This window comes from Salvelinus fontinalis, chromosome 26, assembly GCF_029448725.1.
Source record: "Salvelinus fontinalis isolate EN_2023a chromosome 26, ASM2944872v1, whole genome shotgun sequence".
Taxonomy (NCBI): Eukaryota; Metazoa; Chordata; class Actinopteri; order Salmoniformes; family Salmonidae; genus Salvelinus; species Salvelinus fontinalis.
The window spans coordinates 30,224,121-30,251,927 of record NC_074690.1 but is presented as its reverse complement, the minus strand read 5'-3'; the positions used below and the strand labels follow the sequence as shown (position 1 = coordinate 30,251,927).

General features: G+C 41.6%; 1 protein-coding gene across 2 annotated transcripts in view; it reads left to right on the top strand.

Moving 5' to 3' along the window:
• The window catches only part of LOC129824090 (solute carrier family 12 member 7-like), a 101,069-nt gene that overhangs the window by 47,928 nt on the left and 25,334 nt on the right, over positions 1-27,807 (top strand). For both annotated transcript variants that reach the window (XM_055883409.1, XM_055883410.1), the window contains exons 2-16: positions 4,136-4,230; positions 4,447-4,578; positions 19,159-19,305; positions 19,524-19,578; positions 19,798-19,928; positions 20,144-20,385; positions 20,624-20,835; positions 21,424-21,591; positions 21,842-21,940; positions 22,114-22,171; positions 22,657-22,831; positions 22,918-23,036; positions 23,134-23,232; positions 26,666-26,785; positions 27,395-27,499. In XM_055883409.1, the coding sequence (XP_055739384.1) occupies positions 4,136-4,230; positions 4,447-4,578; positions 19,159-19,305; positions 19,524-19,578; positions 19,798-19,928; positions 20,144-20,385; positions 20,624-20,835; positions 21,424-21,591; positions 21,842-21,940; positions 22,114-22,171; positions 22,657-22,831; positions 22,918-23,036; positions 23,134-23,232; positions 26,666-26,785; positions 27,395-27,499 (1,957 nt within the window). The remainder of the gene's footprint in view (positions 1-4,135; positions 4,231-4,446; positions 4,579-19,158; positions 19,306-19,523; positions 19,579-19,797; positions 19,929-20,143; positions 20,386-20,623; positions 20,836-21,423; positions 21,592-21,841; positions 21,941-22,113; positions 22,172-22,656; positions 22,832-22,917; positions 23,037-23,133; positions 23,233-26,665; positions 26,786-27,394; positions 27,500-27,807) is intronic.

The following is a 27,807-nucleotide window of genomic DNA, read 5'->3' as shown; positions in this document are numbered from 1 at the left end:
CCCAATTTCTTTAGCCTCCTGAGGTTGAAGAGGCGCTGTTGCGCATTCTTCACCACACTGTCTGTGTGGGTAGTAGAGTACTTTTGCAAGTTTTAACCCTATGGGTTTTGTGGTATTGAATGATACAGACATTGCAAATGGCCTTTTTGTTATCTTCCTTTGAAACTTCAAAATAGACCCACACAGCAGACGTGGGCTAGGTTAGGAATGCTGTGTTGCACGTGTAGCGCTGTATTTTTCGTGGCGTCATTACATAATCTACCTACGTTATATAGGTATGCACGTCAGCTTTGACATCGGTTTTGCACATCGCTGTTAAACTAGACATCGGGTCGATGTTGGCATTTTTAGCTAATATCGGCCTATTCCGATATGCTTACTGATTTTTATTTTTTATATCGTGCATCTATCATTTCAGTTAAAAAAATAAAAAATAAGCAACAATTTCTCAACCTGTTTTATGGGGTTATTGTGTTAAGATTGAGGAAATCAGTTTTAGAAAAGGCTGTAATGTAACAAAATGTGGAAAAAGTCAAGGGGTCTGAATACTTTCTCATTGTATACATTTGCACTCAGGCCATGTAGCCTTTCGTCCTACTTCTATGCGTGTGCGTCCTTACTCAATATTAACAGGAACGCTCAAACAAAAGACAATTCGCTAAATTGACAAAACTCATAAATGGAGTGAAATTAACCAAAACTTGTTTCTCGCAACATTTTCCAGAGTGCACAACCTATGCTACAATTTATCCACTCCTAAAATGATAACGGGAGTCCTGGAATAATAATATTGAATGCATTAATAGAAATGACCGTAACCAACATTGTAGATTAGAAATTATAGGAAAGAACAGTAAATGTACTACTGGTGATATATGTAATGGAGAATTGAAATAACACTAACAATCAAACGTGAACAATTCACATAATAAAGTTATGAAACAATGAATGTGCACAAATTGGCGAGAGAGAAGTGCATTGTGCATCTGGGTGCATGGTCAATCCAACGTCTGCATTGGCCAAGCAGCATTTACGGTGATGCGGCCTCAGCAGAAGTCAGGGCATTCATACTTCTTGCGCTTCGCGGAGCAGTGCTGAGCTTTTGTCAAGAAAGTGAGTTTGTTTTCTACAGGATGTACCACCCCCACCTACAGTCAACCAATCATGTCAATGCGGAGCTATACAGAGGCCTGTGCATTGTTTAAAAATTTGGAAAGCGCATGTCGATGCGGTATGGAGCTCGATTTGGCCTCTGCATGCCTCTGGAGGCTCCGCAATTGTGTCACACTTTCCATATGGAGGCTCCAACCACACTTTCAGATCAAGCATAAATTGACTTTTAGTCTAGGCTTCCACAAGGGCTTAGTTCACTGAGATGGGCGCAAATATATATTTGTTACTGCTCAACTAAAACAATCTCGGTCGACCAACAGCCTAACAACCAAACAATCAACCAGTCAACTAATTGGGGTCAGCCCTAATCATTACACAGGTGCACCTTGTGCTGGGGACAATAAAAGACCACTGTAAAATGTGCAGTTTTGTCACACAGCACAATGCCGCAGGTGTCTCAAGTTTTGAGGGAGTGTGCAATTGGCATGCTGACTGCAGGAATGTCCACCAGAGCTGTTTACCTGAGATTTGAATGTTTATTGCTCTACCATAAGCCGCCTCCAACGTCGTTTTAGAGAATTTGGCAGTACATCCAAACGGCCTCACAACTGCAGAGCATGTGTATGTAGTTTTGTGGGCAAGCGGTTTGCTGATGTCAATGTTGTGAACAGAGTGCCCCATGGTGGCGGTGGGGCTATGGTATGGGCAGGCATAAGCTACGGACAGCGAACACAATTGCATTTTATGGATGGCAATTTGAATGCACAGAAATACCGTGACGAGATCCTGAGGCCCATTTGTGAGGCCAGTTTTTTTAAAGGATATCTTGCTAGTCGTGTGAAATCCATAGATTAGGGCATTCTAGGGCCTAATGAATGTATTTCAATTGACTGATTTCCTTTTTTCCCCTTGCATTATTAGCCCAGATTTTGTTTGGCGTTATTACATACTGCCAGAAATAACTTTTGGATGTTCGAACGGCGGTAACTCACCAGCATTGCGACCAGGAATACGACTTTCCCGAATTGGATCCTTTGTTCGTACCTACCAGGGCAATTGAAGTTATTCCAGAGGCTGCTCCAAAACGCCGCTGGTGGGGAAGAGGTATTTGGAGTATACTTCTAGTCTGACTCAGGAGGCGAGCACACCATCCACCGCTTCCGAGTATATTACTCGCTAATGTTCAGTCTCTGGATAATAAAGTCGACGAGCTCAGGGCAAGGATCTCCTTCCAGATAGACATCAGGGATTGTAACATACTCCGTTTCACGGAAACATGGCTTTCTTAACCACTCATGGTGTGATTGTGATAACATACAGAAACTCAAGTCCTTTTGTTGAGAGGCTAGTTAAGGATTATATCACCTCTACCTTACCTGACACCCTAGACCCACTTCAATTTGCTTACCGCCCCAATAGATCCACAGACGATGTCGTCGCACTGCACACTGCCCCTCTTCCTTGCTGAGCAGCCTTTCAGGTTATGCCAATATAGGACTCGTTTTACTGTGGATATAGATACTTTTGTACCTGTTTCCTCCAGCATCTTCACAGGATCCTTTGCTTCTGTTTTGGGATTGATTTGCACTTCTCGCACCAAAGTACGTTCATCTCTAGGAGACAGAACGCGTCTTCTTCCTGAGCGGTATGACGGCTGCGTTGTCCCATGGTGTTTATACTTGCATACTATTGTTTGTACAGATGAACGTGGTACCTTCAGGCGTTTGGAAATTGCTCCCAAGGATGAACCAGACTTGTGGACGTCTCCAATTCTTTTTTCTTTTTTTGGTCTTGGCTGATTTCTTTTGATTTTCCCATGGTGTCAAGCAAAGACTTTGAAGGTAGGCCTCAAAATACATCCACAGGTACACCTCCAATTGACCCAAATGATGTCAATTAGCCTATCAGAAGCTTCTAAAGCCATGACATAATTTTCTGGAATTTTCCAAGCTGTTAAAATGCACAGTGAACTTAGTGTATGTAAACTTCTGACCCACTGGAATTGTGATACAGTGAATTATAAGTTAAATCATTTGTCTGTAAACAATTGTTAGAAAAATGACTTGTCATGCACAAAGTAGATGTCCTAACCGACTTTCCAAAACTATATTTGAAATTTGTGGAGTGGTTGAAAAACGAGTTTTAATGACTCCAACCTAGTGACGCCAACCTAAGTGTATGTAAACTTCCGACTTCAACTGTAAGTATATTTAAAACCAAATACTTTTAGATTCTACTCAAGTAGTGTTTTCCTGGGTGACTTTCACTTTTACCCTAATAGATAATGACTCAAGTATCTTTACTTTTACTGAAGTATGACAATTGAGTACTTTTTCCACCACTGTACGCGAGTGCCAATCATGGGTCAGCCTCAACCTTAAAATTATGGGGAATTGAGAAAGTTTCTCTTACCTCCAGAGGGGGCAATATTGTGAAGAAATTGTTAGAGAGAGGCGCTTTGGCTCGACTGCTTAGATTGCGTCAAGCCAAATTGTCTGAATGAACAGCTCTCTTTCTCATCTTTTTTGTAAAGGCATTTTTCTTAGTTTCTCTTTCTTATGTTATTTAAGTGGAATGTATATGTTGGAATCTTGAATGATGTTCATACTCTTGTATGAATAACCTGTAGTTGCTACTCCTGACAGTGTTGACATTATTGACATGTTTGATTGACATGACTAGTGGGACACTCCAATGCAAGGGTATATTGGTGACCCTTTTCCTGCTCAAGGCTCTGCTGAAGGTGATTCATGCCGAAACGTAAGCCTATTGTTTGTTTGTCCCATCAATAAATCTATAAGATTTATGCAGAAACAGAATGCTCCTTTTTCTTTATTCTCCTTCTTAGTCACCAGTTGAAGTATCCTGGGGTAAGGAATGTTTTTTGGGATTTTCAAGTCCCTTAGTCGAGCACCCTTTTTTTCTTTAAGCTGGGCTGAAGCGTGTTTGGGTATCTGTTTTTTCCATTGTACAGTAGAGGTTTGTTTTATCTTACGCTATCACGTTTTCTGTTGTGTCCCAGGAGATAACACTCCCAGAGAGAGCAGCCCTTTCATCAACAACACTGACCATGACCGAGGAAACTACTACGATGGCAAGAACATGGCTCTCTTTGAGGTATACCACATGTAAATGTGTTTGATATTATAATGTAATTAATTACCACATACATTTTATGCCACTTAATTTAAAGTGGGAGCTAAATGCTTACCTGGATTATGTTGTTGTAGACTACATATCATCCAAACATGTGTTGTGTTTGTTTGTTGTATACTTGGATGTCTTCAATGCCATGGTGTCCTGATTTCTATGTTGTCGTGTTCTTATTGACAGGAAGAGATTGAGAGCAACCCCATGGTGTCCTCTCTCCTCAACAAGCTGGCCAACTACACCAACCTCACCCAAGGTGTCACTGAGCACGAGGAGTACGAGAATGAGGAGGGGGTCACAAAGATTACAGTCAAGGTACTACAGTATGACCGTTGTCATCCCAGTGTGTACTTTGTGGGAGAGGTTGCTAAAGAGGTACAGTAGAAGACAGACATTGTATTAACTCTCAATCCACTTGACAAGAACATTGTTCTTGGATCAGAAAAAAATGCTCTTATCGTGCAAGCCAACCTTGGTTGGTGAGCGTGATGGCTATTCAGCAGCTTCTCTGAGAACAGAGTGAGAATTTGAGAATATAAAGGAGCATTCTTGTGACCACAGGCTGGGTTCTCTCAGGCTTATTTTTGTTACAACTGATGCCAGGCCTTGAGCAAACTTCTTTTATAGCTGCCTTCACATCCTTCTAGCCGTTGCTACCAATCCCATCCAAAGAAATACCCCTACTGTTGCTCTTCAGCGTCAGAGCACCACCGCAAGGCCACAGAAACCATGCCTCTGTCCCCTGACAATTACTCCAGCACATCTCCCTGCTGGAGATCTGATTGGCTTGGGGAGGGAGGTTTTGGAGACAAAGAGTGGATCGTAAAGATGCCACTCCACGTTGTGAATGGTCTATGAACAAGGGCCACATTGACCCTGGTAAAAAGGCGTACAGGAGAACCAACAGCAGTATTGAGAGAGGGCTGTGTTGTCTTATGGGATATATGGTATGTACTGTACTGTATTTACGCAGCGGCTTCTTTTTTTTTGGGGGGGGGGGGGGGGGCTGTTGATTTGATTGTAGGTGTGTTTTTGCAGGGTTCTCTGATCTCAAAGGAGTGGGTGGCGTTGTAACTTTGGAATGTTGAATTGCATTGTGGGGCATACCGGGGGGGGGGGCGACGCTTGTGTCATCAACCGGTGGATGACACACTGAAATTGTTCATTTATCCTGTGGTGATCAGGGTATGGATTGTATGGCTGTGATGAGGTCAAACAGATCATTGTAAAGGTATCCAGTAACTGTACGATGTGTTTGGGTGTTATATTTGGATCGTCCTGCTTTCCGAACCCTATTTACATACACACAGAACAGATATAGTATTATTTTACTGAATCGTTCTGTTGATTTTTCTGAAGGACTGCAAGGGTCTCAACATGATGTTTTCAACTTAAAATACTTTTCTGTTATTAAATGTGAGCATGAATGGGTAAATGCTGACAAAGGGCTGGACACCGAGGAAGGATTAATCTTAGTTAACCCAGAACTAAAATATTGCGTAATTAGTACCAGTAATGTTTACGTAGTCTGTCCACGAGAGATTAAGGAAGGATCCACTCTGATGTTTTCTTACATTGCAATATGCATTCTGCTTTTATTTGAGCAATACATCTGTCCACTCACTGTCTGAAATGCATGCCAATGCAAACTTAATCCTATGTTCCCTCTCTTCATAGACTGCAGAAATATAATTATTCAAGTTCTAAATTCCAAACTGTGACGCACATTTATTCTGCAATAAATTTGTCAGTTGCGTTTACATAATGTTATCAGACAATATTTGTAAAAATTCACTTGCAAACACAGGAAGATGGATGGGGGATGGAACAGGCTTAAAACAAAACAACTTGTGTAGTGAGAATTGTTGTAGAAGGATTGGCGTGGTATGGTTTGCATGTGACGGTATTGTATATGTTTAGTGTAGTGAGTAACCCAGCTAAATGATGGGGTTTCCTGATACTGGGTTTGAATCACAGGGCACAGTTAATTAAGCAGCTGACCTCACACCATTGACTTCACCATTGTTGTTTTTTTATGCTGCCAGTGACCGCATTCCAAATTAGATAGTTTGATGGCTGCTAATGAGCCAATTTTAAAATAAACATTTACCAAATAGTGTACAGCTCTGTTAATATTTTGCCAACTCTTTTTGCCCACGTTACATTTGTAGACCAAAAATTATCTGGGGAATAACACCAATTGTAATCTCAGCTAGTCGTCTTGACTACTTTGTTTCTTTCTCTCTTGCATCAAAGGTATTGATAGGAGACAGAATGCGATCGGACCATCATCTAATTGGCCTTCACGTAACTCTTACAGAATTTCCACGTGGACGGGGATATCGGAAATTTTGTCTAAGTCTACTGGAGGACAATTTATTTATTCAGTGCAAAATAGGTTCAGCAAATCCCTTTATTGTTTGGGATACCTTTTAACTTCCCTGGGATATGTGGGACGGTAGCGTCCCACCTAACCAACAGCCAGTGAAATTGCAGGGCGCGAAATTCAAAACAACAGATCTCATAATTAAAATTCCTCAAACATACAAGTATTATACACCATTTTAAAGATCAACTTCTCGTTAATCCAGCCAAAGTGTCTGATTTCAAAAAGGATTTACGGCGAAAGCACACCTTGCGATTATGTTAGCTCAGTACATAGCCACAGAAAAACAGACATTTTTCCAGCCAAAGAGAGGAGTATCAAAAAGCAGAAATAGAGTTAGAATTAATCACTAACCTTTGATGATCTTCATCAGATAACATTCATAGGACTTCATGTTACACAATACATGTATGATTTGTTCAGTAAAATTCATATTTATATCCAAAAATCTGAGTTTAGGCGGGACGCTACTGTCTCACTTGGCCAAAACCCAGAGAAAATGCAGCGCGCCAAATTCAAATAAAATACTATAAAAATCAAACTTTCATTAAATCACACATGAAAGATGCCAAATTAAAGCTACACATGTTGTGAATCCAGCCAACATGTCTGATTTCATATAGGCTTTTCGGCGAAAGCCCACCAAACGATTATGTTAGGTCAGAGCCAAGTCACAGAAAAACACAGCCATTTTTCCAGCCAAAGAGAGGAGTAACAAAAAGCAGAAATATAGATAAAATGAATCACTAACCTTTGATAATCTTCATCAGATGACACTCCTAGGACATCATGTTACACAATACATGTATGTTTTGTTCGATAATGTGCATATTTATATCCACAAATCTCGGTTTACATTAGCGCCATGTTCAGAAATGCCTCCAAAATATCCGGAGAAATTGCAGAGAACCACGTCAAATAACAGAAATACTCATCATAAACTTTGATGAAAGATACATGTTTTACATAGAATTAAAGATACAATTGTTCTTAATGCAACCGCTGTGTCAGATTTTTTTTTTTTACTTGACGGCGCTCTGAGACGGCGCTCAGATATAACAACATTTCTCCGCCATGTTGGAGTCAACAGAAATACGAAATGACATCATAAATATTCCCTTTGATGATCTTCATCAGAATGCACTCCCAGGAATCCTAGTTCCACAATAAATCGTTGTTTTGTTCGATAATGTCCATGGCTTATGTCCAAGTAGCTACTTTTGCTAGCATGTTTAGTACACATGTCCAAACGCTCGCGCAGACCCAAGCGAACGTCGGACGAAAATTTCAAAAAGTTGTATTACAGGTCGAATAAACTGGTTCAAACTAAGTAGAGAATCAATCTTCAGGATGTTATCATAAATATTAAATAACGTTCCAACCGGAGAATTCCTTTGTGTCTACAGAAGTAATGGAACGCAAGGCGATATCATTTGGAATGCGCGTGACCAAGAACCGGGACTCTGCCAGACCACTGACTGAAACACCTCCCACCCGGCCCCACATCACAGTAGAGGCTAAATTCAACGTTCTACAGACTGTTGACATCTAGTGGAAGGCGTAGGAAGTGCAAACAGATCCATATCTTACTGGGATTTGAATAGGTGATGAGTTGAAAATCAACCAGCCTCAGAATTCTCACTTCCTGTTTGGATTTTTTCTCAGGTTTTTGCCTGCCATATGAGTTCTGTTGTACTCAGACATGATTCAAACAGTTTTAGAAACTTCAGAGTGTTTTCTATCCAATAGTAACAATAATAGCAGCTAGGACAGAGTAGGAGGCAGTTCACTCTGGGCACGCTATTCATCCAAAAGTGAAAATGCTGCCCCCTATCACAAAGAAGTTACATGTACCGTCAGAGGTCATTCAATTTAATATTCGTAAGAAGAAAAAAAACATGTTTCTGTCTAAAGAAACAAGACAGACAAGGGAAATATACAAACTAATAGTACAGGTAGATGGCAATAAAAATAGATACAAAACAAGTTAGAGGAAGAACTGGAGGAACTTATTTAAGAATGATCTAATTTAATCTATTACAAAAATAAAGCAAACTATAGAATATGGAGAAAAACGCAACAAATTCTTCCTGAATCGCCAACACAGGAACGCTGCCTATGTTTTTGGCAGAAACTCGTTACTAAAGACTATCATTCTCCGAATTATATTTTAAGAAGAAGATGAATATTTGTTACTTTTACGTCTCATCCTCACCCTCTGAATGACGATTACTGTAAGGAACTCTTTCCAAATAATGCATTTTTTTTAAATGCACAAAAAGAACAGTGTGAAGGCCAAATTACAGAGGAATAACTTTGAGGCTATCAATCCGATCAGTCTGGAAAAACCTCAGGGCTTGATTTCATACCGGTAGAGATACAGTTGAAGTCGGAAGACTTTACATACACTTAGGTTGGAGTCATTAAAACTTGTTTTTCAACCACTCCACACATTTCTTGTTAACAAACTATAGTTTTTACAAGTCGGTTAGGACATCTACTTTGTGCATGACACTAGTCATTTTTCCAACAATTGTTTACAGACAGATTATTTCACTTATAATTCACTGTATCACAATTCCAGTGGGTCAGAAGTTTACATACACTAAATTGACTGTGCCTTTAAACAGCTTGGAAAATTCCAGAAAATGATGTCATGGCTTTAGAAGCTTCTGATAGGCTAATTGACATAATTTGAGTCAATTGGAGGTGTACCTGGATGTATTTCAAGGCCTACCTTCAAACTCAGTGCCTCTTTGCTTGACATCATGGGAAAATCAAAAGAAATCAGCCAAGACCTCAGAGAAAAATTGTAGACCTCCACAAGTCTGGTTCATCCTTGGGAGCAATTTCCAAACGCCTGAAGGTACCATGTTTATCTGTACAAATAATAGTATGCAATTATAAACACCATGGGACCACGTAGCCGTCATACCGCTCAGGAAGGAGACGCATTCTGTCTCCTAGAGATGAACATACTTTGGTGCGAGAAGTGCAAATCAATCCCAATAGAACAGCGAAGGACCTTGTGAAGATGCTGGAGGAAACGGGTACCAAAGGATCCATATCCACAGTAAAACGAGTCCTATATCGACATAACCTGAAAGGCCGCTCAGCAAGAAAGAAGCCACTGCTCCAAAACCGCCATAAAAAAGCCAGACTACAGTTTGCAACTCACATGGGGACAAAGATGGTACTTTTTGGAGAAATGTCCTCTGGTCTGATGAAACAAAAATAGAACAGTTTGGCCATAATGACCATCGTTTTGTTTGGAGGAAAAAGGGGGAGGCTTGCAAGCCGAGAACACCATCCCAACCGTGAAGCGCGGGGGTGGCAGCATCATGTTGTGGGGGTGCTTTGCTGCAGGAGGGACTGGTGCACTTCACAAAATAGATGGCATCATGAGGTAGGAAAATGATGTGGATATATTGAAGCAACATCTCAAGACATCAGTCAGGAAGTTAATGTTTGGTCGCAAATGGGTCTTCCAAATGGACAATGACCCCAAGCATACTTCCAAAGTTGTGGCAAAATGGCTTAAGGACAACAAAGTCAAGGTATTGGAGTGTCAATCACAAAGCCCTGACCTCAATCCTATAGAACATTTGTGGGCAGAACTGAAAAAGTGTGTGCGAGCAAGGAGGCCTACAAACCTGACTCAGTTACACCAGCTCTGTCGGGAGGAATGGGCCAAAATTCACCCAATTTATTCTGGGTAGCTTGTGGAAGGCTACCCAAAATGTTTGACCCAAGTTAAACAATTTAAAGGCAATGCTACCAAGTACTAATTCAGTGTATGTAAACTTCTGACCCACTGGGAATATGATGAAAGCTGAAATTAATCATTCTCAGGGCATTTTTACTAGGATTAAATGTCAGAAATTGAGAAACTGTTCAAATGTATTTGGCTAAGGTGTATATAAACTTCCGACTTCAAATGTAAGTATCAAGCCTTTTTAGATATACTCAAAGCTCATTATTAGCATGTTTTAACTTCTCCTATAGAAATGGTACTCTGTCAGGTACTCAGCAGGAAGGTCTGGTTTCACTATTATTAAAACAAGACCCAGATTGCAAATATAGAAAAAAAAGATCTGGAAGCCTCTTCAATTTTGTGATGGTAATACTAAAAAATACTAGTGAAATGCATAGCACTCAGAATTAAAAAGGTTTTACCAGGTATTGTTCATCCTTTTCAGAGAGGTTTTTTACATGGACGATACATTGGAGATAATGTCCAAATACTACTAGAAATAATAGAACAACATGAAACATCTAAGAAACCAAGCCTGGTATTTATAACAGATTTTGAAAAGGCCTTTTTATAAAGTAGGACTGGATTTTATATACAGTGCATTTGGAAATTTTTCAGATCCCTTGCCCTTTTTATGTCTCGGAGCTCTACGGACAATTCCTTCAACCTCATGGCTTGGTTTTTTCTCTGACATACACTGTCAACTGTGGGACCTTATTTAGACAGGTGTGAACCTTTCCAAATCATGTCCAGACAGTTCAATTTACCACAGGTTGACTCCAAGTTGAAGAAACACCTCAAGGATGATCAATGGAAACAGGATGCACCTGAGCTCAATTTCAAGTCTCATAGCAAAGGGTCTGAATTCTTACAGTACCTGTCAAAAGCTTTTCTTTATTTTTACTATTTTGTACATTGTAGAATAATAGTGAATATATCCAAACCATGTGATAACACATATGGAATCATGTGGTAACCAAAAAAGTGTTAAATCAAAATAAATATATTTTAGATTCTTCAAAGTAGCCACCCTTTGCCTTGATGACAGCTTTGCACCCGCTTGGCATTCTCTCAACCAGCTTCACCTGGAATGCTTTTCCAACAGTCTTGAAGGAGTTCCCACATGCTGAGCACTTGTTGGCTGCTTTTCCTTCATTCTGCGGTCCAAATCATCCCAAACCATCTCAATTGGGTTGTGATTGGGTGATTGTGGAGGCCAGGTCATCTGATGCAGCACTCCATCACTCTCCTTCTTGGTCAAATAGCCCTTACACAGCATGGATGTGTGTTGGGTCATTGTCCTGTGGATAAACACATTGTAGTCCCACTGAGCGCAGACCAGATGGGATGGCATATTACTGCAGAATGCTGTGGTAGCCATGCTGGTTAAGCTACAATTTCTAGCTCTAATGAACTTATCCTTTGTAGCAGAAGTAACTCTGGATCTTCCTTTTCTGTGGTGGTCCTCATGAGAGCCAGTTTCATCATAGCGCTTAATGATTTTTGCGACTGCACTTGAAGAAACTTTCAAAGTTCTTGAAATGTTCCACATTGACTGACCTTCATGTCTTAAAGTAATGATGGGCTCTCTTTGCTTATTTGAGCTGTTTTTGCCATAATATGGACTTGGTCTTTTACCAAATAAAGCTATCCTCTGTATACTACCCCTACCTTGTCACAATTTAACTGATTGGCTCAAATGCATTAAGAAGGAAAGAAATTCCACAAATGAACTTTTAACAAGGCACACCTGTTAATTGAAATGTATTCCAGGTGACTACCTCATGATGCTGATGAGAGAATGCCAAGAGTGCGCAAAACTGTCATCAAGGCAAATTGTGGCTACTTTGAAGAATCTCAAATAAACAAATCAAAATATTACTATTACCTTTTCGCTTACTACATGATTCCATATGTGTTATTTCATAGTTTTGATGTCTTCACTATTATTCTGCAATGTAAAAATAAAGATAATCCCTTGAATGCGTAGATATGTCTTTTGACTGGCACTGTATGTAAATAAGGTATTACAGTTTGTGATTTGTAATAATTTTGTCAAAATGTCTAAACCTGTTTTCGCTTTGTCATTATGGGGTATTGTGTGTAGATAGAGGACCTTTTTTTTATTTAATCTATTTTAGAATAAGGCTGTAACGTAACAAAATATGAAAAATTGAAGGGGTCTGAATCCTTTCTGAATGCACTGTATAAATGCCTGGATTTTTTTCAATATCGTTGAATTTCTTATTAAATGGGTAAAAGTAATGTATAGCGGGGCCTCCCGGGTGGGGCAGTGGTCTAGGGCACTGCATCGCAGCGCTAGCTGTGCCACCAGAGTCTCTGGGTTCGCGCCCAGGCTGTGTCGCAGCCGGCCGCGGCCGGGAGGTCCGTGGGGCGACGCACAATTGGCCTAGCATCGTCCGGGTTAGGGAGGGTTTGGCCGGTAGGGATATCCTTGTCTCATCGCGCTCCAGCGACTCCTGTGGCGGGCCGGGCACAGTGCGCGCTAGCTAAGGGGGCAGGGTGCACGGTGTTTCCTCCCGACACATTGGTGCGGCTGGCTTCCGGGTTGGAGGTGTTGTGTGTTAAAAATTCTTGTCAATATGGGGGCGCTGTTTTCACTTTGGAAAAAATCGTGCCCAAATGAAACGGCCTTGTACTCTGTTCTAGATCATACAATATGCAAATTATTATTACTATTGGATAGAAAACACTCAAGTTTCTAAAACTGTTTGAATTATATCTGTGAGTAAAACAGAACTCATTTGGCAGCAAACTTCCATAAAGGAAGTGAAAAATCTGAAAATGAGGCTCTGTTTCAGGGCCTGCCTATTCAACTGGCTTTTATTTATCGATATGTATGCACTTCATATACCTTCCACTAGATGTCAACAGGCAGTGGAAGGTGGAATGGGGTGTCTAGCTTGATCTGAGCCGAACAAGAGCTTTTGGAGTGACAGGTCCGGTATTTTCTTTGTCTTCGGCGGCGCGCTGGGAGCTCGACATTGTCTTCTGAAAAGCGTTCGGTATACACGGCGAATATCTCCGGCTCTGATTTTATTTGTTACATATGATAATAACATCATAAAGTAGTTTTTTTTTCAGTTTATTCAACGTTTATTGGGACTTTTGTAGTTTTACGTTCTTTGCGCCAAGAGAGGTTGGGAATGTTAGCAACCTTGGCTAGCATTGTGGCGCGAATTCGACAGAAGAAATGGACATTCTAAAACCAAACAACGATTTATTCTGGAAATAGGACTCCTTGTACAACATTCTGATGGAAGCTCAGCAAAAGTAAGACACAATTTATGATATTTCGTATTTCTGTGGAATATGTTCACTCCAACAGGGGGTAGAATATGTGAGCCCTATCTCACAATAATGCTTTTTGTATGTTGTAGTAAAGTTATTTTTTTTTTAAATCTAACACAGCGGTTGCATTAAGAACCAGTGTATCTTTTATTTGCCATACAACAAGTATTTTTAGGTAAAGTTTATGATGAGTTCTTTGGTCAGATTAGGTGAGTGTCCAAAATATTCTGGGGAAATGTTGCTACATATTCACAATGTATAACCAGGATTTGCAGCTCTAAATATGCACATTTTCGAACAAAACATAAATGTATTGTATAACATGATGTTATAAGACTGTAATCTGATGAAGTTGTCCAAAGGTTAGTGATTAATTGTATATCTTTTGCTGGTTTTTGCGAAAGCTACCTTTGCGGTGAATAAATGTGTTTGTGTGTTTGGCTATTGTGGTAAGCTAATATAATTCTATATTGTGTTTTCGCTGTAAAACACTTAAAAAATCGGAAATATTGGCTGGATTCACAAGATGTTTATCTTTCATTTGCTGTACACCATGTATTTTTCATAAATGTATTATGATGAGTATTTATGTATTTCACGTTGCTCTCTGTAATTATTCTGGCTGCTTTGGTACTATTTTTGATGGTGGCTGCAATGTAAAACTATGATTTATACCTCAAATATGCACATTTTCGAACAAAACATAAATGTATTGTATAACATGTTATAAGACTGTCATCTGAAGTTGTTTCTTGGTTAGTGACTAATTTTATCTCTATTTTGTCAGTTTTGTGAATGCTACCTATGCGGTGGAAACATGGTGAAAATATGCGGTTGTGTGTTTGGCTATTGTGGTTAGCTAATAGAAATACATATTGTGTTTTCGCTGTAAAACATTTAAAAAATCGGAAATGATGGCTGGATTCACAAGATGTTTATCTGTCATTTGCTGTATTGGACTTGTGATTTCATGAAAGTTATATTATATGATATCCCTGTCCCGTTAGGCTAGGCTATGCTAGTCAGCTTTTTGATGAGGATCCCGGATCCGGGAGGGTGATGAAGTAGAGGTTAAGAAACAGTGCGGCTTGGTTGGGTTGTGCTTCGGAGGATGCATGACTTTCGACCTTCGTCTCTCCCAAGCCCGTATGGGAGTTGTAGCGATGAGACAAGATAGTAATTACTAGCGATTGGATACCATGAAAATTGGGGAGAAAAGGGGGTCAAATAAAAAATAAATAAAAAAATAATAATAATGTATAGCAACCTTAGGTGTAAAATAGTAAATAGCGGCTACTTCTCAGAGTTTTAAATTGTTAAGAGGAGTTAATCAAGGGGGTCCGCTGTCACCATATACAGTCGTGGCCCAAAGTTTTGAGAATGACACAAATATTAATTTTCACAAAGTCTGCTGCCTCAGTTTGTATGATGGCAATTTGCATATACTCCAGAATGTTATGAAGAGTGATCAGATAAATTGCAATTAATTGCAAAGTCCCTCTTTGCCATGCAAATGAACTGAATCCCCCAAAAACATTTCCACTGCATTTCAGCCCTGCCACAAAAGGACCAGCTTTCATCATGTCAGTGATTCTCTCGTTAATAACACAGGTGCGAGTGTTGACGAGGACAAGGCTGGAGATCACTCTGTCATGCTGATTGAGTTCAAATAACAGACTGGAAGCTTCAAAAGGAGGGTGGTGCTTGGAATCATTGTTCTTCCTCTGTCAACCATGGTTGCCTGCAAGGAAACACGTGCTGTCATCATTGCGTTGCAGAAAAAGGGCTTCACAGGCAAGGATATTGCTGCCAGTAAGATTGCACCTAAATCAATCATTTATCGGATCATCAAGAACTTCAAGGAGAGCGGTTCAATTGTTGTGAAGAAGGCTTCAGGGCACCCAAGAAAGTCCAGCAAGCGCCAGGACCGTCTCCTAAAGTTGATTCAGCTGCGGAATCGGGGCACCACCAGTACAGAGCTTGCTCAGGAATGGCAGCAGGCAGGTGTGAGTGCATCTGCACGCACAGTGAGGCGAAGACTTTTGGAGGATGGCCTGGTGTCAAGAAGGGCAGCAAAGAAGCCACTTCTCTCCAGGAAAAACATCAGGGACAGACTGATATTCTGCAAAAGGTACAGGGATTGGACTGCTGACTGGGGTAAAGTCATTTTCTCTGATGAATCCCCTTTCCGATTGTTTGGGGCATCCGGAAAAAAGCTTGTCCGGAGAAGACAAAGTGAGCGCTACCATCAGTCCTGTGTCATGCAAACAGTAAAGCATCCAGAGACCATTCATGTGTGGGGTTGCTTCTCAGCTAAGGGAGTGGGCTCACTCACAATTTTGCCTAAGAACACAGCCACGAATAAAGAATTGTACCAACACATCCTCCGAGAGCAACTTCTCCCAACCATCCAGGAACAGTTTGGTGACGAACAATGCCTTTTCCAGCATGATGGAGCACCTTGCCATAAGGCAAAAGTGATAACTAAGTGGATCGGGGCACAAAACATCGATATTTTGGGTCCATGGTAGAGGTCGACCAATTAATCGGAATGGCCTATTAATTAGGGCCGATTTCAAGTTTTCATAACAATCGGAAATCAGTAGTTTTGGTCGCCATTTGCCTATTATTTTTTATACCTTTATTTAACTAGGCAAGTCAGTTAAGAACACATTCTTATTTTCAATGACAGCCTAGGAACGGTGGGTTAACTACCTTGTTCAGGGGCAGAACGACAGATTTTCACCTTGTCAGCTCGGGGGACCCAATCTTGCAACCTTACAGTTAGCTAGTCCAACGCAATAACGACCTGCCTCTCTCTTGTTGCACTCCACAAGGAGACTGCCTGTTACGCGAATGCAGTAAGCCAAGGTAAGTTGCTAGCTAGAATTAAACTTATCTTATAAAAAACAATCAATCATAACCACTAGTTAACTACACATGGTTGATGATATTACTAGATATTATCTAGCGTGTCCTGTGTTGCATATAATCTGACTGAGCATACAAGTATCTAAGTATCTGCCTGAGTGGTGGTAGGCAGAAGCAGGCGCGTAAACATTCATTCAAACAGCCCTTTCGTGCGTTTTGCCAGCAGCTCTTCGTTGTGCGTCAAGCATTGCGCTGTTTATGACTTCAAGCCTATCAACTCCTGAGATGAGGCTGGTGTAACCGATGTGAAATGGCTAGCTAGTTAGCGCGCGCTAATAGCGTTTCAAACGTCACTCGCTCTGAGCCTTCTAGTAGTTGTTCCCCTTGCTCTGCATGGGTAACGCTGCTTCGATGGTGGCTGTTGTCGTTGTGTTGCTGGTTCGAGTCCAGGGAGGAGCGAGGAGAGGGACGGAAGCTATACTGTTACACTTGCAATACTAAAGTGCGTATAAGAACATCCAATAGTCAAAGGTTAATGAAATACAATTGGTATAGAGGGAAATAGTCTTATAATTCCTAAAATAGCTACAACCTAAATCTTCTTACCTGGGAATATTGAAGACTCATGTTAAAAGGAACCACCAGCTTTCATATGTTCTCATCTTTCATATGTTCTGAGCACATATTGCACTTTTACTATCTTCTCCAAAACTTTGTTTTTGCATTATTTAAACCAAATTGAACATGTTTAATTATTTACTTGAGGCTAAATTGATTTTATTGATGTATTATATTAAGTTAAAATAAGTGTTCATTCAGTATTGTTGTAATTGTCATTATTACAAATAAATTTTAAAAAATCGGCCGATTAATCGGTATCGACTTTTTTGGTCCTCCAATAATCGGTATCGGCGGTGAAAAATCATAATCGGTCGACCTCTAGTCCATGGTCAGGAAACTCCCCAGACCTTAATCCCATTGAGAACTTGTGGTCAATCCTCAAGAGGCGGGTGGACAAACAAAAACCCACAAATTCTGACAAACTCCAAGCATTGATTATGCAAGAATGGGCTGCAATCAGTCAGGATGTGGCCCAGAAGTTAATTGAGAGCATGCCAGGGCGGATTGCAGAGGTCTTGAAAAAGAAGGGTCAGCACTGCAAATATTGACTCTTTGCATCAACTTCATGTAATTGTCAATAAAAGCCTTTGACACTTATGAAATGCTTGTAATTATACTTCAGTATTCCATAGTAACATCTGACAAAAATATCTAAAGACACTGAAGCAGCAACTTTGTGGAAATTAATATTTGTGTCATTCTCAAAACTTTTGGCCACGACTGGTATATTCATTATGGCCATCAAAATGCTAGCTATTAAAATCAAATAACAACATTAGAGGATTAGAAATCCAAGGTTTGAAAACTAAATGTATGTCGATGACTCAAGTTTTGTATTACCAAATTACGTTTTGGATCTTTAAAAAATACAACTTTTACATTACCCAGCAGTTTACCTATAAAATGGGCTGACGGTGAAGTAGACATACTTGGTATTCATATCACAAAAGATATAAATGAGCTCTCCACAATGAATTTCAATAGAAAACGAGTAAAAATAGACAAGATCCTTCAACCATGGAGAGGTAAATACCTGTCTATTTATGGAAAAATTGCCCTGATTAACTCCTTAGTCATATCTCAGTTTACTCACCTATGGCGCTGCTACTCCTGATGATTCTTTTTTGAAATCATATGAGAGAAAAATATTTCGCTTTATCTGGGTTTCTAAACCAGACAAGCTAAAGTGTGCCTATCTATATAAAGAATATGAACTGGGTTAGTTGAGATTATTAAATATAAAAGCACTAATCCTCTCTCTAAAAGCTTCATTTATACAAAACTTTTACTTGAACCCAAAATGGCCTTTTTGCCTTTGTGCAGATTGATGTCAAATTTTAGATTTAATTTAAAATGAAACCTTTTTCAAAGCATTTCTCTTTTTCAAACGAGGATTGCAGAGCTGGTTAAATTCCAATTTCATCCCCCTGAAAAGATAGCAGCAGGAGGAGGTAAGGAACTGGTTTGTCTGCCCAATATAAAGGATCAAAACTGGCGGAGGAATAAGAACAGCATCATCAGGAAAGGGGCTGGAGTCTCGGATGGTTGAGGGGCAACTGTCGGGGAGATCTTGGAGGGTTGGTGGCCTGGCGGTCGGGAGCTTGGGCCGGTGGCCGATAGGTCGCTGGTTCGGGTCCCCGTTTTGACTTGGTGGGAGATCTGTCGACGTGCCCTTGGGCAGGGCGTTGACCCTGGTTGCTTCTTTGGACCGCTCTGATTAGATGACTGAATGTAATGTAAATGTTGAGCCGCTTCACTGCGGGTAGATTGTATGTTTTAATATTCAATAAATAAAAAATACATAAAAAAAATTGGACAGGATTGTACAATGTTGTATTGTATGCTGTATTGCGGCGTTACAGTATACCTTACAAGGCCCTACTGTACCATAACCTGACTCATGGTAATCCTACTTCACCTCTTCCCTGGCCCTCTGCATTGGCACCTCTAGAGTTCTCAGATGGGCACCTTCATCGGTGTGTACCTGCCCTGCATGCAGAACATCCTGGGAGTCATCCTCTTCCTGCGTCTCACCTGGATCGTTGGCACCGCTGGCATCATGGAGTCCTTCGCTATTGTCGTCATGTGCTGCACCTGTGTGAGTACTTTTCTATAGAACTATGTAAGAGTACTATGGTGTGAAGAATATAGGTGTACAATACATCTAGTATGACCATTTAATTTATTTCAGGGAGTTTCAGGTACTATACTGTAGTATTCTCTGTCGATCTTAGTCATCTCATTTTTTACTCACTGAGGAAGTTGTATCCATACACCCAACAATGCTAGTATTTTGTATTTTTTCCTCCCTTACAGACCATGCTGACAGCGATATCAATGAGCGCTATTGCAACAAATGGTGTAGTGCCAGGTAATGCCAGTTCAACTTCAACTTATTTTCACCTTGAATAAGAAACCTCAACCTGTGTTTTTATGGAGACATGGTTATTTAACGCTATAGTACTGTTAATGTTTTACCTTGGTGGTTTATTTACTATTAAATGTATGACATATGCTCTATATATTCTGTGGATACCTTTTTGTTATTTTCTAGTCGCTTTACATGGATCTGTTCTCTTGCCCCATGCAGCTGGAGGCTCCTACTACATGATCTCCAGGTCTTTGGGTCCAGAGTTTGGTGGGGCTGTGGGCTTGTGCTTCTACCTGGGCACCACGTTCGCTGGGTCCATGTACATTCTGGGTACCATTGAAATCCTACTGGTAAGGATGAAACAGAATGCCTGGTCATGATATAATGTAGGACATGCACAAAGTTTTGAGACAGGAGTTTTTAATGACCACATGACTCTTCCAGGAATGGTTACCTTGTTATAGCCTATAACAGTGGCCCAGAATTTTTCTGGTTGGGCCTGACCATGTGACATGTCCAATGTTCATAAAGCTAGTGTCCTAGTTGACTCCTATTCTTGTTCCAGACGTACATCGTGCCGAACACTGCAGTATTTGTGGCGGAGAAGAAGGAGGACGAGACAGAGGCCATGCTGAATAACATGCGTGTGTATGGGACCTGCTGTCTGGCACTTATGGCTCTAGTGGTGTTTGTGGGGGTCAAATATGTCAACAAGCTGGCCCTGGTCTTCCTGGCCTGTGTGGTGCTCTCCATCATGGCCATCTATGCTGGAGTCATCAAGACCGTCATAGAACCACCCGACTATCCGTAAGTCCGATTTATGAGTTCTAGTTAGTCTATTGGCATAGGAAATGCTTGTGCCTGTGTGTGTCTCGTCAGAGTAATAGGCACACTTTATAGGACCATCATCAGTCATCTGATCTTATAGGCCTGATATCAGTGCGACACATATGAATAGACTCTTTACAGCGGTTACAGTGGCCAAAAGGAAAATATTCTTAATTCTTTACACAAGAAGATCCTCATAGATGTATGTTTTCTACAGAATCTGTCTCCTGGGGAACCGTTCCTTGCAGAACCACAACTTTGAGAAGTGTATGAAGACGGAGGTGATCAAGAACGTGACATACACCACCGAGCTGTGGAAGCTGTTCTGTGGCAGCCCCCACCTCAACGCTACCTGTGATGAATATTTTACCCTGAACAACGTGACTGAGATCCAGGGCATCCCAGGCCTGCTCAGCGGGGTCATCAAAGGTCAGCCACAACCCAATGTCTGGTGAACATTGCTACACTGGATAGGCCTGGTGGAGACCTACACAGTAAAAATGTTACCAGGCCTTCTACATTCTTACTACTAGTTACTCACCATGGTCATATCATTTATCATAGTATTATCATGAACAAAGCAAACTGGGAAGACACACACAGGCACATACACATGCTAACACAAACGTACATTGTAATGTTGTAATATTATTGTGGTATAGTATTGTGGTATTATACATGTTGTATTGTAGAGTAGTGGGTTAATAATGTGTTATATAATGTACTGTTTTATAAAAAAAATATGGTGACGGAGTTGTTTTAATCTTGTTTGGACCCCAGGAACCATAGCTGCTGCCTTGGCAGCGGCTAATGGGGATCCTTATACAAATTCTTGGTTTGTCTTCTCACCCTGTTTGAGTTAGGAAATCAAAGTATATTAGTTTTTTTGTGTGTTATTTCTCAATTGGAATACATGTGTTATTGCATAGTACAAATGTTTAAATGGCTAATGACAAAAGATTTGGATATCAACAGTTTATAGTCTACTATAATGTGACTCCTCTGTGTCCCCCGTAGACAACATGTGGGGTGACTACGGGCCCAGTGGGATGTTGGTAGAGAAGAAGAATCAGTCGTCTGTCCCAGTCCAGGATAACTCCAGAGATATCTACAAGCCTTACATCTTCAACGACATCTCCACCTTCTTCACTCTGCTGGTGGGAATCTACTTCCCCTCTGTCACAGGTTGGTATAGAGACCATATTGGCACCATAGACATAATGTAACTCCCATAATATAACATTATTGATTGATTGTCACCCTCATGCAGATTGTTGGGGTGCTACTGTAACTTGAGGTTTGGAAGAACTATGCATTTTTTGATGTCTTCACTATTATTTTACAATGTAGAAAATAGTAAAAATCAAGAAAAACCCTGGAATGAGTAGGTGTGTCCAAACGTTTGACTGGTACGGTATGTGTGTTTCCATCACAGGAATCATGGCGGGCTCCAACAGATCTGGAGACCTGCGAGATGCCCAGAGATCGATTCCCATCGGCACCATCCTGGCCATAGCAACCACTTCTTTTATTTGTATCCTTGGGGAAACCTGTGTGTCTGTCTGTGTCTGTCTGTGTCTGTCTGTGTCTGTCTGTGTCTGTCTGTGTCTGTCTGTGTCTGTCTGTGTCTGTCTGTGTGTGTGTGTGTGTGTGTGTGTGTGTGTGAGAGAGAGTGTGCACTATATCTATCTTAAAAACAACTCCCAGACATGACCTGTGTGGTCCTATTTGGTGCCTGTATCGAGGGTGTCGTTTTGAGAGACAAGTAAGTACTATTTAAGCGTCGTTGTGATTATCTTTATAGTGAAAAGCGCTATATAAAATACATCTATTATTCCACAGTTAGTACTTCCAAGTAAGAACTATTATTATTTACAACTTGGAAATAGCTTATGTCATTATGTACCTTTGATGCGGAAGCCTTTACTGCTCTGTATCATTTCTATATCAAATACTTACACATCATACACATACCCCCTTGTTGTGCATTTAGAAGGAAAGACCACACGTAAACAGACTGCGTTGTAAAGGAAACATTGTGTGCCAATAAGTTCAATGTCAATGTGATAGGGTGTTTAGCTGTTCTGTCCCAATCAGCCTAAGATTATTACTGGGTTTTTCATTATGTGTACAGTATGTGATAAGATTTATGTCTCTCAATTTGCCTGTCTTTCTTCAGGTCTAGTTCTCTCCTGTACTATAAAGTACCTGTGTTTGTATAACATTCAACTGTGTGTATTTCTGCTACAGATTTGGGGACTCGGTTAAGAAGAACTTGGTGATTGGAACTCTGGCATGGCCTTCTCCGTGGGTGATCGTGATTGGCTCCTTCTTCTCCTGCTGTGGGGCAGGGCTGCAGAGCCTCACCGGCGCCCCTCGCCTGTTGCAAGCCATAGCACGCGATGGGATCGTCCCCTTTCTGCAGGTAAGAAGGTCCTAGAGACTCTGCCCTTGCTTTTGCATCTCGAAAACAGAACAATTTCAGCTAGTTCTCTGTCTCTGTCTCTCTAGGTGTTTGGTCATGGTAAAGCCAATGGGGAACCTACCTGGGCCCTCTTGATGACTGTTGGTATCTGTGAGATTGGAATCCTCATTGCATCACTGGATGCTGTTGCCCCCATTCTCTCAATGTGAGTGTTTAGCTCAGTGTGAATAATCTTGCCTCAAAAGCCTGTTGGTCAAAAATAAGTCACGTTTCTTTGTCCTTTCCGTGGGGCTGGGTTGCAGGTTTTTCCTGATGTGCTACCTGTTTGTCAACCTAGCCTGTGCCGTCCAGACACTGCTACGCACTCCCAACTGGAGGCCCAGGTTTAAGTTTTACCACTGGTGAGTTTATTTCTCATACCAAAAGAGCCAAATGCAATTATATTCCATTCTGGACCTTTGGAACCACAAGGCATGCAGGTTTTTTTGAGAATGGCGTTGGAGGGGATGGCTGGCGTTTTACGAGCTCCTATCCAACTGTGCTACTTTGTTACTTTTTTCGCGTTGTTTGTAACTTATTTTTTAAACTTATTTTGTACGTAATGTTGCTGCTACCGTCTCTTATGGCCGAAAATAACTTCTGGACATCAGAATAGCAATTACTCACCTCGAACTGGATGAAGATTTATTCTTTAACATGTCCGACGGAAAGGATATACTGCTTTCTTGGGAACGGGTCCAAATCCCCATCATTTGCGTGAAGAAAAGACGGAGAAAAGGGGGGCGGAGGTCGGGCTGCCCTCTGAGAATTCGTAGGCGCGTGACTATACCTCCACTACCATCCGTTCTATTGGCCAATGTGCAATCATTGGAAAACAATGTAGATGATATGCGATCAAGACTATCCTACCAACGGGACATTAAAAACTGTAATATCTTATGTTTCACTGAGTCATGGCTGAACGATAACACGGATAATATAGAGCTGGCAAAATTTTCCATGCATCGGGAGGATTGAGAAGCTACGTCTGGTAATATGAGGGGTGTGGGTGTGTATCTATTTGTCAATAACAGCTGGTGCGCGATGTCTAATATTAAATAAATCTTGAGGTATTGCACCCCTGAGGTGTGGAGTACCATAGACCACACTATGTACCAAGAGTTTTCATCTATATTATTTGTAGCAGTCTATTTACCACCACAAACCGATGCTGGCTCTAAGACCTCATTCACCCAGCTGTATAAGGCCATAAGCAAACAAGAAAATGCTCATCCAGAAGCGGCGTTCCTAGTGGCCGGGGACTTTAATGCAGGGAAACTTAAATCAGTTTTACCTAATTTCTCCTAGCATGTCACATGTGCAACCAGAGAAAAAACAACTCTAGACCACCTTCACTCAACACACAGATACGCGTACAAAGCTCTCCCATGCCCTCCATTTGCAAATCTGACCATAATTCTATCCTCCTGATTCCTGCTTACAGGCAAAAACTAAAGCAGGGAGTACCAGTGACTCCCTCAATATGGAAGTGGTCAGATGACGCAGATGCTACATTACAGGACTGTTTTACTAGCACAGACTGGAATATGTTACAGGATTCATGGCATTGAGGGGTATACCGCCTCAGTCATCGGCTTCATCAATAAGTGCATTGAGGACGTCGTACCCACATTGACCGTACGTACATATCCCAACCAGAATCCATGGATTACAGGCAACATCTGCATCGAGCTAAAAAATAGTGTTGCCATTTTCAAGGAGCGGGACACTAATCCGGACGTTTATAAGAAATCCCGCTACGCCCTCAGACGAAGCATCAAACAGGCAAAGTGTCAATACAGGATGAAGATTGAATCCTTCTACACCAGCTCTGACGCTCGTCGGATGTGGCAGGGCTTGCAAACTATTACGGACTGCAAAGGGAAACCCAGCCGAAAGCTGCCCAGTGACCCGAGCGTATCAGATGAGATAAATGCCTTTTATGCTCGCTTCGAGGCAAGTGACACTGAAGCATGCATGAGAGCACCAGCTGTTCCGGACAACTGTGATAACGCTCTCGATAGTCGATGTGAGCAAGACATTTAAACAGGTCAACATTCACAAGGCCGCGGGGCCAGACGAATTACCAGGACGTGTACTCAAAGCATGCGCGGACCAACTGGAAAGTGTCTGCACTGACATTTTCAACCTCTCCCTGACCAAGTTTGTAATACCTACATGTTTCAAGCAGATCACCATAGTCCCTATGCCCAAGGAAGCGAAGGTAACCTGCCTAAATGATTACCGCTCCGTAGCACTCACGTTGGTAGCTATGAAGTGCTTTGAAAGGCTGGTCATGGCTCACATCAACAGCATCATCCTGGATACCCTAGACCCACTCCAATTTGCATACCGTCCCAACAGATCCACAGATGATGCAATCTCAATCGCACTCCACACTGCCCTTTCCCACCTGGACAAAAGGAACACCTATGTGAGAATGCTGTTCATTGACTACTCAGCGTTCAACACCATAGTGCCCACAAAGCTCATCACCAGGCTAACGACCCTGGGACTTAACAACTCCCTCTGAAACTGTATCCTGCACTTTCTGACGGGCTGCCCCCAGGTGGTAAGGGTAGGCAACAACACGTCTGCCACGCTGATCCCCAACATGGGGGCCCCTCAAAGGTTTGCGCTTATTCCCCTCCTGTACTCCCTGTTTACCCACGACTGCGTGGCCAAACACCATCATTTAGTTTGCTGACGACACAACAGTGGTAGGCCTGATTACCGACAATGATGAGACAGCCTATAGTGTCGTGCCAGGACAACAACCTCTCCCTCCAATGTGAGCAAGACAAAGGAGCTGATCGTGGACTACAGGAAAAGGCGGGCCGAACAGGCCCCCATTCTCATCAACAGGGCTGTAGTGGAGCGGGTCGAGAGTTTCAAGTTCCTTGGTGTCCACATCACCAACAAACTAGAATGGTCCAAACACACAGAGAGTTGTGAAGAGGGCACGACAACACCTTTTCCCTCTCAGGAGACTGAAAATGTTTGGTATGGGTCCCCAGATCCTCAAAAAGTTCTACAGCTGCACCATCGAGAGCATCCTAACTGGTTGCATTACTGCCTGGTATGGCAACTGCACGGGCGTCTGACCATAAGACGCTACAGAGGATAGTGCGTACGGCCCAGTACACCACTGGGGCCAAGCTTCCTGCCATCCAGGACCTCTATACCAGGTGGTGTCAGAGGAAGGCCCTAAAAATTGTCAAAGACCCCAGCCACCCAAATCATAGACTGTTCTCTCTGCTACCGCACGTCAAGCAGTACCGGAGTTCCACGTCTAGGACCAAAAGGCTCCTTAACAGCTTCTACCCCTAAGCCATAAGACCGCTGAACAATTAATCAAATACATGTACAAATTACCTCGACTAACCTGTACCCCCCGCACATTGACTCAGTACCGGTACCCCCTGTATATAGCCTCGTTATTTTTATTTTGTTACTTTTTATTATTTTTTTCTTTAGTAAATTTGGTAAATATTTTCTTAACTCTTTCTGGAACTGCACTGTTGGTTAAGGGCTTGTAAGTAAGCATTTCACAGTAAGGTCTACACTTGTTGTATTCGGCGTTTGTGACAAACAAAGTTAGATGTTTTTTTATTTCAACCAAGCACTAACCCACCTGATTCAACCAATCAACTAATCCTCAAGCCCTTGATTAATTAAATCAGGTGTGTTAGTGTTGGTATGGAATAAAAGTAGGTGTCCAAGAAATATCAGGACTAAGGAACACTGACCTAATGCCTATCCAAAAAATAAGCCCCTGTTCTCTGGTCCCTGCAGGACTCTGTCATTCCTGGGGATGAGTCTCTGTCTCTCCCTCATGTTCATCTCCTCCTGGTACTATGCCCTGGTAGCCATGTCCATCGCAGGATGCATCTATAAGTACATTGAGTACAGAGGGTAAGAGTTTGGTTTCCCAATAACAGCTCAATAACATTGTACTGTATTGTAATTACATTGGTTGTGATACTTAAATGAGTGACTAACGGCTTTTATGTAGTGTGGCCATTCCCCACACAATACAATATAACACAGTATCATACATCTCTACGTGTGTCCCACCCTTTCTTAAACCCATGTTCTGGACTGTATGTTATAATTGGCTTCAGTTACAGTTTGGTGCATTGCATTGGTTTCAGTTTGGTGCATTGCTTTTGTTACCTAATGTGTGAGATCTCTGTAATCCTATAGTGTTCCTGCCTTTTTTAACCCACTCTCTGATCTCAGGGGCTCCCAAGTGGCGAAGCATTCTCAGGCACTGCATCTCAGTGCTAAAGGCTTCACTACAGACCCTGGTTCGATCCCGGGCTGTATCACAACCCGGGCTGTATCACAACCGGCCGTGATCGGGAGTCCCATAGGGCGGCGCACAATTGGCCCAGCGTCGTCTGGGTTAGGGGAGGGTTTGGCCGGGGTAGGCCGTCATCGTAAATAAGAATTTGTTCTTAACTGACTTGCCTAGTTATCTAAAGGTTAAACAAAATCTATAATTTAACTCTTTCTTCTCAGGGCAGAGAAGGAGTGGGGAGACGGGATCAGAGGTCTGTCCCTGAACGCTGCTCGCTACGCTCTGATCCGCCTGGAGGAAGTGCCAACACACACTAAGAACTGGAGGTGAGAGGCTGAGAACTGTGTAGAGCGTAGGGTGGCGATGACTCCTGAACTAAGGGCCAATGTATAGTGATGATGATAAAACCCTTCCTCTTCAAAGAGTCATGACATTTTTTCAGCCGGGTTATTGTCATGCAAAAGACTGCTAGTCCCACTGTAATTGACCGAAAATGTACATTAACACGTTTAGCATGTCCTGGCCTCCATGCACACAAGCTGCTGACCTACACCTTTGGAGCATTCTTTTTTTTTAAAGGTCAAATAAATGTACTTTAATTTACACCACAATAAATCCATTATTTACTTTAATT